Source organism: Gastrolobium bilobum, unplaced genomic scaffold (assembly GCF_033153095.1).
Source record: "Gastrolobium bilobum isolate Gb01-03AN ecotype WA unplaced genomic scaffold, APGP_CSIRO_Gbil_v1 utg20487, whole genome shotgun sequence".
Classification (NCBI taxonomy): Eukaryota; Viridiplantae; Streptophyta; class Magnoliopsida; order Fabales; family Fabaceae; genus Gastrolobium; species Gastrolobium bilobum.
Genome location: NW_026897768.1, coordinates 137,898 through 156,635, shown reverse-complemented (window position 1 = coordinate 156,635; position 18,738 = coordinate 137,898). Strand labels below are relative to the sequence as shown.

Below are 18,738 nucleotides of genomic sequence, written 5' to 3'. Positions count from 1 at the left end.
TTTTGGATTGAATCCACAAACAGAAAAGCCTAATGCATAGTTTAGGTCTATCATTTATGGCAAAAAATTTCTTGACACTCAGTATATATACAACACTAGGCAAAGAGCACCCCTCAACATCAAGGGCATATGTTTCAAGAAAACAAAGACGAAGACTAGTTATGTAACAGGCGGGAGTGCATCCTCTTATGTGTTAATTAATTATATAATCATGTCATGTGAAAAGATTATAACTATATAAAGATGGATTAATGGTGATGAAAGGAAAAAGAGAAAAAAAATACAAAAATAGAAAGTTACAAAATTATCATCGTTGATTTGATTATTAATGATTAAGATCTTCTTACATAACATGGTCATGTTAAATAACACATGAGATAATCCATTTCCATAACTAGCCTAGTTATAGTTTCTCATCATCCTACGTGCCAGCTCTTGCAGCTCACCCAAGTCAGTGTTGTATGATCTTTTCTTATAACAAGCTTGGAATGAGAAATCCTCTCTGCTTTGCATATCTTGCATGCTCATTCCATCATTGATGCTGCTATAATCAATTGAGTCAACCGAGCTCTGAGGAGATATAGGGTTCATGTTAGTGGAACAAAATGGATTGAATCGTCCAGCTACATTCCCTGACCAATGATTCTCCACTTTCCTTGACTCCATCAGGTTCTGAGCCAGTTGTTCCTTCACTTGCATCAGTTGTGCCTGCAAGCTCGCTACCTACATTTAAACCAAAAGACATAAACTGTGTTAGAGAAGAAGAACCATGATCAATTAATAACATGACGGGAAAATTTGTTTGTATATTGATAACTGACTATCATATATTTATAGTCATTAAAAAAAAAATTTGGACTAACTCTTGAAGATTCATAGAAACCAAATGATAATAATAATTTATTAACCGTTGATCTTATTTGCATTGCACAATTTTATTAGAGATATATAATACCATTATGTAACATCAGCCAATAATTTAAACTTTTGATGAATTAATTATTTAAATGGTATCAGAGACTCGATGTCAATTTTCACCGCCCCATTTAATTAATAATTAATTAAGTCTTGTGCACAGATAAGTAAGCGTGTATATTTTCTACCCTTCAAGTTCAATGGGTTCTCGTACGAGGGAACATGTTAGATATATATAAAATCATTAATGTAACCTCACTCAACAACTTAAGCTTTTGGGCTGAATTACTTCTTTATAACTCTAATTTATTATTCACCTTAGTTAGTGTTAGATGCGGGCGATATAAATAATTAAGATTAAGAATATAATTATAACAGAGTAAAAAATAATCATGTCTCGCATATATATAATATTAAGAAATAAGCGGAGGATGTCGAAGGAAAAAATTATGGTTTCATAAACAAATTTGACACCAATTACTATTGGTTCAAGTGCTAAAGAACTTATTTTCCATGACCAGAGGTTTCAAGTTTGAGAATAAAAAAAATAGTCTTGCACAACAGCCCGTATAATGTACCCAGTAGTGTTCAAATTAGACTAATTAAGTAACCGATGAATTAATGAATATATATATATAAAAATAGTCTTCCACTCATTTGCAAAACAATTTAGCCATGAGCTTCTCCTTTATCATAAATATGTATGTATACTAGAAAGAGAGAGAGAGTGTCGAACTTGTGATGAGTTTTGTAACCGTACCTGTTGCTGTAAGGCTAAAATATGGGAGACACAACCGTAGACAGGGTCTCTGATACGAGCTTGGGCTTCATAAGCAATTGTAACCACAGCCTCACAACGATCATGAGCGGGTATATGCAAGAGCAACTTGGAAACGTTGCTAGCACCAAACACTTTATGGATGGCTGCAAATCTAGCTGGTCCATGTTCGGAGCAAAAGTAAGGAGCGAAGATGCACTCAGCTGAACACTTTCGTCTGAGGAACTTGCATGCCCCACATGGAGATCCAGAGCCAGAGCCAGAAGCCATAGTCTAATCTAGAGAGAAAGAGAGAGAAAGTGTTTTGTTGTGTATATTAATTACGTGTGAAACTAAAAGAAGTGAATAAAATTTTGAGGCACACGGGTACACTAGAAAATGGTGCAAAAATCCTAGGAATATCAAATAGGGTGTAAGAGGGAGGGAGTGAGATGGAAATGGTTATGGTTAAGGGAAGTGGGACATTGGGAATAAGGGACAGAAAGGGAGGGAAGTGTCTTATAATAGATGTGAATGCTCGACATGGAAGGCACATGTGTAGGGTTCTAAGGGGACATTAATTAATGGTAGATGCAATAAGGGACTGGTTTTTCAAATGGCAATGGGGTTAGACCCTAAAGCCAAGTTAATGTAATTTTGACTCTTTTTCAGAGAATTTCTTTATAAGCACTACAATTCATTTAGCATTAAAAACATGAGATGTTTTTGTAATTATCAAAAAAAAAAAAAAACATGAGATGTTTTGAAAGTCATATCAAAAGTAGGGTTCGATTTTTCTGCCATAGCTGCAGAAAGCAAATACTTATAAATAATTTTTTTTTATTAGAATTCAATATCGTATCCTAATAAATATATAAGGGTTTGTTTTTCTCATGTTACATAAGAAAACAAATCTTTCTTACCTGCATCATAAAAAAGTGTGCTACTCATTATTTTATTTTTTATTTTTTAAAAATAGATGGACTTCATATTTAATGTATTTATAACATGAGACTAAAATTCTCTTACAACATAAGATTTATTTTTTCCAAATATTTATTGGGACAGATTATATTTACAAATTTTTTTGTTTACAAACTACACCATCTTCTCCCGAGAGAACACTCATTACACTATGTTCTCCCGAAAGAACATAGTGTAATTTGTAAAAGTTTTCAAAAAAGTTTATAAACGAATCCTTCCCCATATTTATATGCAGGAGATAAATTATTTCTGCCACATTCTGAGAAATAATTTTGCCTTAGATAATAGCTCCTTCATTAAGTTTTTTTTCCTCTTTGTTATTGTTATTGATGCTTGTTTTGTTTTATTTAGGTTCATCTTTCCAATGATTTGGTTTACCAAATCTTACTTATAACAATTTGGTATTGTTTCATTCGTGTGCCTCTGCATTATGGGGTTAGTTGGTTTACTTATATTTTGTAATTCTTATTGACGAGTTGATTAATTGTTTAATTAGTTTTTATTTTTTTATTTTTCCGCCGAACGCCGCACCTAGGAACTGCAGTTCTTTGTCGCTTTTTGACGCTGCCACCTGCCGGTAAACTCTACCGACAGCTTTCTACTGATTTAGTGTTCATTCAATATTTATTTATGTTACTTGTCAACTAAAGATAAGATTTTTTTTTTAAAAAGTTAGTTGCATACTAAAATTAATATTAACTAGACTAAAGTAATAATAAATAATAAAAAAAAGTAATGATTGTATAAAATAATATAACAATATGGATCAAGAGGTAGAATCTTTGACACTAGTGTCAAATTTGAAATTTGACATATCATCTGAGCGTCGTTAGATAAAAAAAGATTAACGACTTTTTTTTTTTTTTTTGATAACAAGATTAACGACTTTAATTTATAAGTATGTGATACCATTGATTTTTTTATCTAACGACTATTAAATGAGATGTCAAATTTTAAATTTAACACTAGTATCAAAGAATCTTACCTCATATACTAATAACATTAGTTATTTTTTAGCTTTTGAAATTGCACTGCAAGGTCAAAATATGTTATCTGACTGACTGCATTCTTTCTTTAAATTAATATTTTTTCGATGGTTTGCAGAAATAATTCATAATATAATCTCGATATCTTTAAACATAAAATTTTATATTTGTCAGATTAATGAGGACAAAAAATAAAATAAGCCTAGTTGTATTATATCTTTTTTTGATAATGAATTCTCTTATATTAAAAATCACATGATCTGATCATATAAAAATTTTATACCTATTTCTCTTTTTACAAGTATTGAATAGAATAATAGATGAGATCTGATTATAGTTTATTAATATTAATGAAGAAATAGATAAACACAAACTAAACATTACGTTTGTCAGTCTTTTTTCTCCAAAACTGTTCAGATTTTTCTTATACATGCTTAGAAAAGCGTTCTTCTAGAAAATAAGAAACGTGAAACGTCCACTTTTCAAAATTATGTGACTATGAACGCGGCGGAGGCTTTTTAAGTTTTTATAGTATTGTTTTAAGCTTAGCCTAACTCATTATTTTAATCAAAGTTTGTCTATATTTTCTGCTAAGACAAAAGTTTGTTTTCATAAGTTGAATAATATAATTACATACTTGCAGCAGTGATAAACTCTTCAAACTTTTTGGCTTGGAAGCTAGATTCTTAAAAGATATGATTAAAAACACAAACGAGTACCATGCGTTTAACTGTTTGTGAGTTGGAACTATATATAATTTATTCACTGCTGTATAGGGTTCTTCAAGATTTACCTTCTATGTTTTGGTCTGAAAAAACAGTCCCAAAGATTTGTATTTTATTAATAGAGGTATGCGTGACAATGTAAAAATGGGGTCTAACTATAAGTAAATGTCAACATTGAACACGGTAATAATTCACAAATAGTTTCATTTTAGAGAAATGAGTATTGCACATCCTTCCTCTTACGTCAATTTTTTCAGAACATTTATATTTAGAGATTAAGTCTTGTATAAGATCCACAGTCTTGTATAAGATCCACATTTAGTGATCCCGTCGGCAGGGACTGGAATGTCTTGAATTGAAATGGTGCACCACAAACATGTCAAGAGTCATTCACTTTTCAAATCAACCATTATGAATAGGTAAAATCAAACAAATCGATCAGATTCAATTAACATTGTCAACAGAACGGGCCAAAACAAACAATTAAATTAACTTAAAAATGAACAAAAGAAAAAAATAAATATATGCTCAGATATACATTAATTCGTCACACTAAGGACTAACTGTATATTGTGGGTAGCTAGTGGGCACTAGTGGTGCAACTAGCAAGTACCCATGACAGGAAGAACAATATAAATGAGGCAGGTTATATTTATAAATTTTTTTATTTACAAACTCTTACAAACTACACTATGTTTTTATGGAAGAACACTCGTTTCACTATGTTCTCCCGGGAGAACATAGTGTAATTTGTAAAAAAAATTCAAAAAATTTATAAACGGATCCTTCTCCATATAAATAAACAGAATAAAACTGAAACATAAAAGCAGTTCGTCATCCGTGACAATGAGAAACGGTTGTTTGTATACAAAATATAGTGTAAAAATAAAAAGATACAGAGATTTATCGTGGTTCAGCCAGAAGGCCTACGTCCACACTGATGATATTTCTCCCCCTCTCAGTGATAATTTTGGAGGGGGGTTCCCTTCAATATAAATAATAAGTGATACAATAATTGGGCCAAATTATTTTGGCCACAATTAGAGAAATCACATGATTTGTTTTCCTTTTTATGAGCTATATTTGATACATGATTACAATCAATCAAATCCCCTACTTTATCTCCTCTGATATTTCTATCACTCCCCCTCCAAGTTGAGGCAAAGATGTCAATCAAGCCCAACTTGGTAATGATGTTTTGAAAGGAGCTTTTAGGAAGAGCCTTTGTGAACATATTTGCAAGTTGATCTTCACTTCGGATATATGGTGTCTCAATTATCTTAGCTTGAACTTTTACTCGAATAAAATGGCAATCCACTTCAATGTGTTAGGTTCTCTCGTGAAACACAGGATTGGATGCGATATGAATAGCTGCTTGATTATCACAGTACAACTTAATAGGGAACTCCATTTTCTTCAAGGTGAGGTCGTACAGGAGATCTTTGAGCCAAATGAGCTCACTGGTGGCTGAGGCCATAGCACGATATTCAGCTTCTGCACTGGAACGAGTTACTACACTCTGTTTTTTACTTTTCCAAGTAACAAAGTTACCTCCTACAAAGGTGCAGAAACCAGAGGTAGATCGTCTGTCATAAGGGCTACCAGCCCAATCAGCATCAACATACCCCCAATAATATCAGTGTGGCTATTCTTTTTCAACCATATACCTTTTCCTGGACATGACTTCAAGTAATTAAGTATCCGATATGCTAGATTTATGTGATCTTGTGTTGGTTTATGTAGGAATTGACTAACGTAGCTCACCGGATAAGAGATATCTGGTCTGGTTATGGTGAGATATATTAGCTTGCCAATAAGTCTCTGAAATTGTCTTGGGTCAGGTAGAGGAGTGGAGTCACTTTCAAACTTACCCTTTGTAAGAACCCGCTCCGTTAATTAAGGAAGTTAATTAATTAATTATGTAAAATTAGAAAATAATTCCATAATTGACCCTAATAATTATTATGAGGCTCTAATAATTATAGTAAGTGAGTAATAATGTTGAAAGTCGTTTTTCTGACGAAAAGTGCAGATACCGGTTCTGCTAGTCGGTATAAATGCGTATCGAAAAAGTATCCCAGAAAATTATAATAAGTGCATGATAATTACCAGAATAACATGTAGGACTTGTAAAATGAGTTTCAAGTTGAAATAATGAGAACTGGTGCCAGAAACTGGTACTGGCTATGAAAAGCGCGTACCGGAAAGGTGCTCCGAAAAATATAAGAAAAATATGATAATTCTTGTAAAATTGATTAGGTTAAGAATCCTGAGTTTGGGATTAAATTTCTAAGCATAACAATTAAAGTTAATATTGTGTGTTAATTGGTTACGTGACTATATAAGCTTAGTGTACATGATCCTAGGTCTTTAATTGCTGCCTCTACGTGAGTCTCCCTCTGAATATTGAGCCACCTTGCTGACTTGGTGCTTCCTTTCCTTCTCTTAACCATTTGGAGGCCAAGTTGTCACCTTTTTACTTGCTTCTTCTCCTCTTTCACCTTGTAAACACTTGAGTGAGTGTCTTGTCGGGGTGAGGTTCAGTTTTGATGAGTTAAGGAACTGTTTGGGGAGGATTTTTGGGGCTGATTTCCTTGTTTGGGGTGGTTGGAGCTTTTTCTTGTTGGTGGGAGCTCCAAGTGGTCACCTTTGTGAAGAAAGGACCCACCTTGTTGTGCATTTTCGTGCACCCTTGAAGTCAGAACCTTTGGAGTTGGTAGTGAGCTCCAAGGACACCCCTTTTGCTGAGTTTAAGCTTTTGGTAAGTTGTACCAACCTTGTTCATGAGTTTAATAGGTTAAAGTTGATGTCTTGGTATGTTAATGGGTTAAGCAAGTAACCAATTGGTATGTAAACCTAATAGGGTATAAAAATGCATGCTTTAACGTGTTTAAGTGTTAAAAATGGAACCTTGGAAGGATATCTTTGCGAAATGCAGAAACTGCATTCTGTCACGAAATATCCGGATATCTGCTCGTAAAATATCCGGATATTGGATATCTGGATATGGGGATCTGGATATCCGGATATTGATATCCGGATATTGCCAGAGAGATATCTGGATATTGCATATCCGGATATGCCCCCGAGGAATATCCGGATATTCTGGGTTTAAGAGGAACAGTAGCGTACTGTTCATCCAGAACTGATCTATGGGTTTGTGGACCCTAGTTTGAGGAAGTTGAACTTCTGTAATTAATTAATGTAAATCAGAATCAAGTGATTAAGGGCTTATGGCTTGTGTAAATCCTTAAGACATAAAACGTAATGGAAAGGCGTTGTCTTTATGTTGTATACTTGTAGAGTATGATTGTTGATGTATTGTTGGTCCATATCAGATTGTGACTCTGCTGTGTTTGGGCTTGAGCTGTGGACTCTTGGCTTTGGGTGATAGCTTGCAAGGTAAGCTTTTGTGTCCTCGGTTTAGCCATGTTGTGGTTCCACCATGTCCAATGGGGGTATGGTTATATGCATGTTGTGTTACATGCTTTGGATATTTTGAAATGCTTTTAAGCTGATATGTGCAATGGCTTATAATATGTATGTGTTGTTTCCACTTAGTCGGTAAGCCTGAGTATGTGGCGTCATACAAGATGGTGAGTCTGTGGATGGGTGCAAGTATCGTCTTGCATATTATGTGGGTAATAGACGTATTCCTGCATTTCTCTGATAAGTAGAATAGTATTGACACACATGACATGATTATCTGCTGCATTGCAATATTTTAGAACTGATGATGATAAACTGCTTTTGAACTTATATTGCACATGTAAGTGAGCTTGGGGTGGAAGATCCTTGAGGACCCCTTGTCTTACTGAGATTTCTTGTTTAGAGATCTCACCCCATGTTTGGGGAATGCTTATTTCAGGTTCAGGTAGTATGGTGACTGATGCCTCTAGCGACAGCAGGCCAGAGCTTAGCTGATTATGATGTTTATGCTGTATTGCTGGCATGACTGGATTGGATGTTGTTTATGTTTTCTGCTCTTTATGTTTTGAGTTGAGACTTTCTAGTGGGCTTTGTTGCCTTATTTGGGTGAGCATGGGAGTTGTCCATGCCATTATGTTGTTGGTACTGTTAGTTTGAGTTGTATAAACTGCTAGTTGGTCCGGTCTACGTGTTGTAGCTCCGTGACTAGAGACATACTTATGTTATTTTAATTAATGAGGAATTTCAGTTAGCTGTTTTATTGCAATTGCATACAGGCGATGTTTTGAAAATGATTAAGTAATCAAGTTGATAATGATTAATGACATCATAATTGAAAAGAAAAAGATATTCCACAATTTTTAATTAAGCGCAGCTTAATACGATAGTATGATAACTTTACCGGATATATACGGGGTGTTACACCCTTATATTCAATAGGAGTATCAACTGATTTGGATGCCAACTTACCGGTCTCCTTCAAGAGATCCAAAACATATTTCCTTTGTGAGATGAATAAGCTTTTATTAGATTCAGCAATTTCAATACCGAGAAAATACTTTAAACGCCCCAAGTCTTTAATGTCAAATGTCATGTTGAGATGTTTCTTCAATTTATCTATCTCGGTCACATTATTCCCGGAAATAACTATATCATTTACATAAATAAGGACCACAATAGTATTTCCGCCCCAATGTTTGATAAACAAGGTATAATCTGACTTACTTTTGAAGAACCCAAATGCAGTGAGTGCCTTGCTCAACTTTTCATACCAGGCGTGAGGAGATTGCTTTAGGCCATATATTGCTCGCTTTAGTTTGCACACCTTACCAGGTTGAGTTTCAAGAAGGTGACCTGGAGGTAGATCCATATAGATCTCCTCTTCAAGTTCTCCATGCAAGAAGGCATTTTTAACATCCATTTGGAAGAGTGGCCATCCGTGATTGACAGCAACTGACATAAGGACCCTCACAGTGTTCATTTTTGCTACCGGTGCAAAGGTCTCTGTGTAATCTACACCATAAGTCTGAGTGTACCCTTTAGTAACAAGCTGAGCTTTGTGTCGCTCAATGGACCCGTCACTTTGATATTTTATTTTATAAGTCCACTTACAACCAACAATGTGTTTGTCTTTGGGAAGAGAAACTATTTCCCAAGTGTGATTTTTATCAAGAGCACCAAGTTCGTCATTCATAGCAGCTTGCCATTCTGGAATTAGTTTTGCTTCTTTAAAAGTGGCCGGTTCATGATGCTTGTCAATGGCAGTCAGGAAAGCCTTATGTCCATTAGAAACATGGTCAAAACAAACATAATCTTGAATAGGGTAAGCAACAGCCGTAGAGACATAGTCCTTGAATTTGGTTGATGGTCTGACAGTTCTGGTGGACCTACGCACGGGTTGATCTTGCATTACTGGTGGATTAAAGGTGGATGTCTCAACTTCAGGCGAATCAAGAAGGGGCGATGCTACATCTGGTACAACATCTGCTAGTGGTACTTCATCTAATTCCACATTTTCTGGTGGGACAACGTTTGGTGCCATATTTGTTGGTGGTATTGCATCAACTATATCTGTTATTTCACAAGAAGTCGGCCTGGGAGAAAAATCAAGTTGAGTTACGATTTCAATCTCCCCCTGATTTTTATCCCTGGAAGAGAAGTACATGGACTTTTCATCGAAATAAACATCGCGAGAAATATATAACTTCCTGGTAACAAAATCATAACACTTGTAGCCCTTTTTGATAGGCGAGTACCCTAAGAAAATGCACTTAGTGGCACGAGGCTCAAGTTTGTTGGTATTTTGCAGGTGAACAAAACACACACAACCAAAGACTCGTAGATGAGAAAGATTAATATCTCGACCATAGAGTACTGCCAATGGAGATTTGTACTGAAGTTGTTTGCTGGGTGTTCGGTTGATGAGGTAACAACTTGTGAGTACTGCATAGGACCAAAAATTGGAGGGAACATTGCCATGAAGAAGCAAGGACCGAGTGACCTCTATTAGATGTCAATTCTTTCTCTCGGCAATGCCATTTTGCTGAGGGGTACCGACACAGGATAACTGATGAACAATTCCCATGGATTTAAGAAACGTTTGCATGGAGTGATTAACATATTCGATACCATTGTCACTACGTAAAATTTTAATACTAACTCTAAATTGATTTTTGATCATTTGATAAAATTCCTGAAAAATATCACACACTTCTGACTTGGAGCGCAACAAGTAAAGCCACATGCAACGAGATTTGTCATCAATAAAAGTAATAAACCATCGAAAACCATCACTAGAGTCAACTGGGGCAGGCCCCCATACATCAGAGTGAACAAGTTTAAAACTAGTAGAAGAAACATGATCACTATTACCGAAGGGCAACCTATGAACTTTAGAAAAACGGCATGTATCACAAGTGCTGGAATCAAGGATAAATTTAGAATCAACATGGTTCAAAATATTATCAGAAGGGTGACCCATGCGCCAGTGCCATAGTTGGGATTCTCTTGCCTTACAAGCAGCTGAAAGACCCAAAGTTGACATGGGAAGCACGTAGAGACCATTCTGACAAAAGCCTTCACCAATCTTCCTCCCGGTGCGAGTGTCCTGAAATATCACCTTTTTGGCTGAAAATATAACATTGCAATGTAGATCTTGTGTAAGTTTAGCAACTGATAATAGATTAGCAGATAAAGATAGAACGAACAATGTATCTGATTGTCTGTCAAATAGATTAAGTTTTCCCAAACCCATAACCGGGACTTTATTTCCATTTACAACAGTTATAGGAGCAATGCGATCAGTATCAGATATATCACATAATAAGGAGGAATCATGGCACATATGTTCTGTAGCACCTGAATCAATAATAAAGGATCGAGGAAAAAAACTAGTGAGTGCTAAGGACATACCACCATAGACGAAGTGACTAGCATCAGAAGATTTTCCAGTGGTGACAAGGTTAAGGTATTCCTGTAGATGAGCGGCAAGTTTTCCCAATGTAGATTGGAGATCGCCAGGTAATTCCACTGAAGATGGTTGTGATGTAATATTATTTGCACCAATAAAGCGCTCATTTTTTAAGTGTGGGTGCAATAGCCAACATCTTTCACGGGAGTGACCATCTTTATTGCAGTGATCACAGTTGTATCTGTTGCTACCACACCCTTTCCCTCTTCCTTTAGGACCAGAACGTCCCAGGTGACATGTAGGTGTAAAAATAGAATTAGAGGATGAGGAAGGACTTGCATTGGGTAACAGAATCTCCCGGGCAGGCAAGTGGTGTGCAGAATGGTCAACGCGATCACTGGTAGCAGGGGACATCGGCCTCATGGCATGACAACGTGTCTCTTCTTGATGAATAATGTTGCAAACAGATGTGAAGGAGGGAAAGGGCGAAGTCATTAAAATTTGACGCTTGAGAGAATCATATTCTGGTCGGATGCCGGCAAGGAGAGTAAATACCCGATCTTGCTCTTCTCGGGTCACATAGTCATTCGTTGTCGCTGCTGTGGGACGATACTGTCGAAGTTCATCCCATTTTTTCTTTAATTGGCCAAGGTAATCAGTGAACGACTGGGAAGAAAGCTGGTGGGTCGTGTGGATTTCTTGTTGGAGCTCAAAAATACGAGAGGCATTGTGTTCATGCCCGAAGTGTTGTGCCACCGACTTCCACAGATCTCTAGCAGTATCGGAATATGCAAAGAGTTCATAAACATCAGGTTCCATTGAGTTGAACAGCCAAGTTAGTACTTGATTGTCGGATGCTTTCCAAATCGTGTAGGAAGCATCTGTCTTGGCTGGAGCTCGATCAGTCAGGTGAGATTCTTTGGATCCTTCACCTAGTGCAACTGTGACGGCGTGCTTCCATGGCATATAATTTCGGCCATTAAGAAGGATGACAGTGAGTCGTCCGGTATCAGAAGTATTGGTCTTGTCGGAAGCAGCCATGAAACCAAATGCAGACCAAAAAAAACAAACCACAAAAGGAGAGAGAGAGAGAGAGAGAAAAAATTCCAAATAAATTAGGAACCTAATAGGACCACAAGGACAAATAATCCACACACAATGGCAGAGATAACACACGAACATGGGCAGTAGGATTGAACAGCACACATTCAATGGCCAGCAGGGTGATGGCGCAGCCGCAGGACAGTGGTCAACGATAGCACGCGCTTGCAGATGACCGCGAACAAGAGACTACGACTGTGAGTTTATCGCCTCACTGTACTACGACCAAGGCGTGGCAATGTTAAATGAAAAAAAATGACTACCATTGGAGGGAAGAGAATTAGAAGGCATTGTTGATTTTCGTGAATTGAAACACGATTAGATTCACTGGGGAGGGATTGGTTTTTGTGTTTTGAAAAAAGGATGCTTTTTTTTGCTTTTTTTTTCAAACAAAAAGATTTTTGGTACGGAAGAATATGTATATAATTTTCAAATAAAACCTGCTCTTGATACCATGTAAAAATAAAAAAGATTTATCGTTGTTCAGCTAGAAGGCCTACGTCCATACTGATGATATTTCTTCTTCTTTCAGTGATAATTTTAGAGGGGAGTTCCCTTCAATATAAATAATAAGTGATACAATAATTGGGCCAAATTATTTTGCCCACAATCAGAAAAATCACATGATTTGTTTCCCTTTTTATGAGCTATATTTGATACATGATTACAATCAATCAAATCCCCTAATTTATCTCCTGTGATATTTCTAACATGTAGTATGGTTCTTAGTTCTTACCTAAGAGATGCCTGACTTTAGGTTCTCACCACCATAGCATATAGTGCTCATGGAGCTTAATTCTTAGGCAGGGAGTACCATGAAGAAGTTTTAATTTCACCCAACCTTGGTGTAACAATCAACATATATGGACTGCTGGAAGCATCATCTAACAGCATCACTTTTGCTCATGACACACATGCAACCCAAATGTACTATCTTGTTAACTGATAGATTTCCCACAACCACCATGTAACACCCTCTCTTGTAGGCCTCCAAGAGAGTTGTTTGCTAAGCGGAATTAGAGATCTTTAATAGTATTTTAGAGACTGAAAAAAATTTCGCTTTTACATTGCCAATTAAAACTAAAGAGGGGATCTGGTTAATTACAAAAAGCAGAGTACACAAAATTTCTTGAACTTATTAAAAATATAAATTTCCTGATAGACCTTGCTGTCTTTAAAAATTAGTATAAAATCCATTTCAATGATTCAAAAATATATTCTTTGTAATCTGGAAACTAGACATCTGGGGCTTCACGTTCATATAAAATAATAGTGATTTGGAGTTCGTTTGCCCCTCGAAACATAACTCGCAAAATAAGAGAGAAAATAGTGGAAATATCCAAAATGTCCTGGCTGGTAAAATTCATAATAAATCGATATTTCAGAATTTATTTGCAAGGTTTATATATAATGAAACTAGACACCTGGGGCTACACGTGCATATAAATTATAAGAAAATCGGAGGTCCGTAGCCCCAGTACGACAACTTACAAAGTGCTCGCAAAGACTTTTCAAAACTCAGCATTTAAATCACATGTCAAAATCCTTTTCGCAAACGTTTCAACATCTGTTTCCAAAATACTTGCTGGTCATAAAATCATAATGCAATAATAAAATCATAGTTCACAGTAATAAAAGCTTCTCAATTTCATACAGTCATCCATAAAATATCACATCAAGAGCAGCATGCCCAAAACAGTAGAAGCTAACAGCAAATATCCAAATCCTCAAAAGCTTTTACGTCCTCCTGCCATTTTGTAAAAATAGCAGCCCAAAGGGGTGAGAGAAAATCTCAGTAGTGTGGCAACAAAACCATAATGCAACAATATTAACTAGGCACAAAATCATAAATAGTCACTTCAAACATTTAATCCTTTTCATCATATATCATAACGCGTATATAACGCCCTTTTTCCTTTACGCTCGTAGCACCGTCGTGCGCGTAGCATCACAGTGGGTATTCCTAATGGCTCCCATGAAGGTGAATCCCACTGTGGAACCTATGCGGACTGAAGCCAAGTGTCCCCTCTCCTGGTACCAGGCATGCCTATATGATGCATGCTCAGTCACATGTCCTCAATACAAATATATATATTCAAGATGTCATGAATCAAGTATACATGCCATGTTATGCAATCGCACCCAACAGAAAAATGTATTATGATGTAAAATGCATGCATATATCATATCATTGTTTCATATTCTTACCATTGGCTCATCATCATCATAACATACATAGAACAAATGTGAGCAACACATCACAATTCCATACACTAGCCAATAGTCACATTAGGTAATACCGCCTACACATACCTTGTGTCCAAGCAAAAATCAACAGCACCAAAATTCAGCTTACTCAATACGAGTTACGTGCACCTAATTAATGGTACAATCAGTCAGAACTTTATTCATACTACCTACTATTTACACGAAATTCATATGCTTCTTTATTCTTGTATTTCATTCGATTTACCATGCTTCTTGTGCATCACCATTTTCTGTCGTGATATCTATTTGCCAACGACCCTTAATTTACAAAAAGTCTAGGATATCCCATACATGCATGTCTGGTTTACAAGTATTACTAAAGGTTGATAATTTTCCCTTAAACAATGCACTGCTTAACTCACATATACTTAAGCTAACAGGTCATTTAATTTCTTTGCTACTTACATAAATTATATCCACATGCAAGTTCGACTTTTAACCAGAATTTATTGGCACCAATTTAATTTATTTGCATCACATTTAACACAAATGCTAGGCCTTCAACAGCATACAGCTTCGTGTCGGTTGTCACTAGGCACTCCTAGTTTATCCGTTTACATAAGCACTCTTAATTTATCTATTTTCATAGCCACTCCTAATTTACTAAGGAAGGCCGAACAGAGAAAACCAGGAATAACAGAATGTATGCCTCACCTAGTGTATCACAGCATGCCGAACAGAGAAGGGAAAAAGAAACAAGAAATCGGTTTATTGATACCTTGTAGACTACACACTCCTGCTTTCCAATCGAACCCAGCCTAGCCCTTTTTGTTTCTTCAGCTTCAAAAACTTGCATCCAATCGCATGCAATGCAAGAGAGTGGCTCCCTCATGGATGGTTACAAGCATGCAGTAAAAGAATGAAAACACAGCAAGGATTTGTCAAGACCAGCAGCGGCTGGAACCGAGGAAAGAAAAAGTTTGAGTTTCTACGGTTACCTCTTTGCAAGAGAACAGGGTCTTCAATCGGTTCGATAGGTATCTCCAAGAGTGGTGCAAGGGTCCGTACCCTACTACTCTCCTAAGCCCACCGTCGCGGTTGCACGCAAGGAAACTATTAAGCCTTAAAATTGACTTCACAGCCCCTAGACGGATGTGGCTGGACCGAACTAGGCAGGAAGATTTCTAATTAGATTGCTATTCTCACATGGAGTTTGCGGCTTAGAAGGGAACCAGGGAAGTTTGCTAGAACACAGAATGTTTGGCCGAAGATGGGGGAGGAAAATGAAAGTATGAGTGGGCAAGGGGATGGTTCTTCTTCGTATGCAGGTTACGATTTGGAGAATCCAAAATGAGAAACAAGGACATGCACTCTTTGCAAGCCCTCCTTGAGGTCTACGGTCTTGAAGTGGAAAAAAAATGGTTGTGTTACTCTTTAGGAGCTTAAGAGGTGAATTCTTTAATTTTGTTTGGACACGATAATTTACTCCCCACTTAAGACTCTGCAACCGTGCTTGGATGAGAGGAACAATGGGGCTGGAAGGCTGATTGAAGGGCCAGCTCACTCTTTCGAGCGTCCCAAAACAAAGGAAGGGTGGAGAAGGATTTCTATCCAATAGATTTACATGCAACCTGTTTAATTCATACCTATTGGTTGCATGTTTTAAAGATAAATTATCTTCACAAGTAATCAGAATTTTGGCAGCCCTATGCGCACATGTGGCTGGATAAGAAAGTGAGTATTGCCATGTGTTGCTCTCTTGCCAATCAAAGGCCACCTTGTAGGATTTCTCAAGATAAACTAGAATAAACAAGGGTTGAACCAATATCCCTCTTAAGGCCTTTGGGCCGTCGGTTGCATGAGTGGTTGGGTCCAATAATTCAAGTCCAAGGTTCTACCATTTTATGAACTAGCCCACTAGGTCATTAGTTCCCACATCTTCTAAGTATCATTAAAATTCCTATACGCTACATTTAAATTATCCCTATACTTTTATCTAGGGTTTCACATGTCTAAAATAGATACTCACCCCCAATTGTAATTGAGGTAATTCCCTAGTTTAAATTAATTCCATCCTCTTAACTAGAATCCTCTATGATTTTATTACGTGTGGTAACTAAAATTTTGTTTTCATGTATCTCCTAATTATTAATTAGAATTTATATATCATAATTATGTCCATAGTATTCTCTTGGCTTAAAGCTTCAATTCCTAAAACACCTACTCTCCCATAGTTTACAATTGGCATAATTTTCGTGGTTTAGTTAAGCCCACTCCGAATTAATATATATTTTTTGAGTTCAAAGTAAGCTTCTATGTTCCTAACCAACAATTATATAATTTCCTAAATTTGCGGGATGTTACACACCACATGCCCCATCACCAACCAATTTTTATATACTACAGGATAGTACACATTAGTGTTTTCCCCCATCAACAGGAAAGCTTTTTTAATTTAATTTTATTATTATTATTATTATTTTAATTTTTGCCTTACCACCTGTCTAACTAAAGACACTTTTATGCACTTAGGGTTCTGATTTCTCAAAAGGTTAAAGAAAACAAAAATTATAAGATCACCATATTTCTGGGTGTTCTTCAGTCAGGCTGTAAAGTAGTTCTTCTGAAAAAAAAAGAGATTCTCTATAACATAAGAATGAGAGCATACAACATAAGAACTTATGTAACTACTTCAAAAAGTAAATGAGTAGAATATAAATACTGTGCATAAGTAGAGTTAGTGATAAATGGTCAAGGAGCCAACTACTATCAGCCAAGTAAGTCAGCAGAACAAAAACAACTTTGTAACAACCAAGAAAATAAATGAAGCTTTTCATCAGAACTCTGTAAATTGAATTGGAGCTTAGCATACATTATGGACTTAGATTGACAGAAAGGTACTATTTCTACTCTACTCCAGATGACGAGAGAGAATATGTCGTTCATTTGCTCTAAAATGTGAGAAAGATAAGGGCACGAGCCAAAAACTCTGAAAATAAATCTCACAACAGATTACCAGGAAACAGAGCTCATCAATATTAAAACAAGAATAATGAGATTTTGGTCACAAACATATATTTAAGAATCAAAGTGAAAGACATTGATTTCATTCATTTACTAATAGTAACAACACAAATTTAATATCTTCATACTTCCATATAAATGCTGGGGACTAACCCTTTAGTTGCATATGAACACTTTAAGAGTTTCGTACATTATTTAATATTATTTGTAGGGATGTTGATCAACCGATCCAAACCGATTCAAACTGCGGTGACTGAACCGAAAAAAAGATAACCAAATAAATCGAAAAACGAAAAATCGAAAACCAAAAAAAATCGCAAATTTTAATTAGATTGGATCGATTTTTAGATGAGTTAATGAAAACTGATTCAATCCAAACAGATCCAATATATTAATTCCCCTCTACCTACTCGGGTCTTTCCTCAATCATAGTCCAAAAATTTCTAAACTCAAGACCCATTAACCATTTATTTGAATTCGAATTTGAATTGGCTATGAAAAGTTGTTCCATAACAAAAGGATAAGATGAGATCTTGTTGGAACAAATCCCTTGTATCAAGAGAAGATCTATGGAGATCTCCAAGGGCTGATTTGGGGCGCCATTTTGGTGGGAGATGATTGTCATCTTGTCAAACCAACAAGCTCAAATCAGATTTGGTTGTTGAGAGAATCAGTGAGCTACTTGGTTCAAACTTGAATGCAACGAGAAAAAAAAACTATATTATACTTTACTCATGCTTTTGTATTTCAATTTTTTTTTTGTACAAAAGATGTTATTTGCACAATAATCATGAAATAAATTTTAGAATTTTCAAAAAATCGAAAATCGATCCAATACAAACCGAAAAAATTGAATTGGCCCGGATCAGATTTGAAAAAAATTCAAACCGAATGTATGATTATATTATCAAACCAAAGGGATTGGATCAGATGATTTTTGCTTCCAAAACCAATCCAATCTAGACTGCGAACACCCTAAATATTTGCTTCTCCTTTAATAAACTTTTGTCAACACAAAACATAACTTTCTTTAATGGATCTGGATCTTGTCATGTGAAAATTCACATGATCATGTCATGTGGAGAATCATAATCATACAAATGTGGATCAATGGTAATAAAGGAGGAGAGAAAAAAAATGTTAAAATAGGTAATTACGAAATCATAACCGTTGATTTATCTTTGTATGGTTGTGATATTT

General features: G+C 36.0%; 1 protein-coding gene across 1 annotated transcript; it reads right to left on the bottom strand.

Annotated features, from left to right (window-relative positions):
- Positions 1-399: 399 nt before the first annotated feature.
- Positions 400-1,963, bottom strand: LOC133310074 (LOB domain-containing protein 16-like). The gene is made up of 2 exons (XM_061510961.1): positions 1,676-1,963; positions 400-723 (listed from the first exon to the last, which is right to left on the bottom strand). Exons 1-2 carry the CDS (start codon positions 1,961-1,963, stop codon positions 400-402), a joined length of 612 nt encoding a protein of 203 aa, XP_061366945.1.
- Positions 1,964-18,738: the final 16,775 nt, after the last annotated feature.

Coding starts and splice junctions, on each gene's coding strand:
- LOC133310074 (XM_061510961.1), bottom strand. CDS start 1,963: ATGGCTTCTGGCTCTGGCTCTGGATCTCCATGTGGGGCATGCAAGTTC. Junction 724..1,675: donor TTTTAGCCTTACAGCAACAG/GTACGGTTACAA, acceptor GTTTAAATGTAG/GTAGCGAGCTTGCAGGCACA.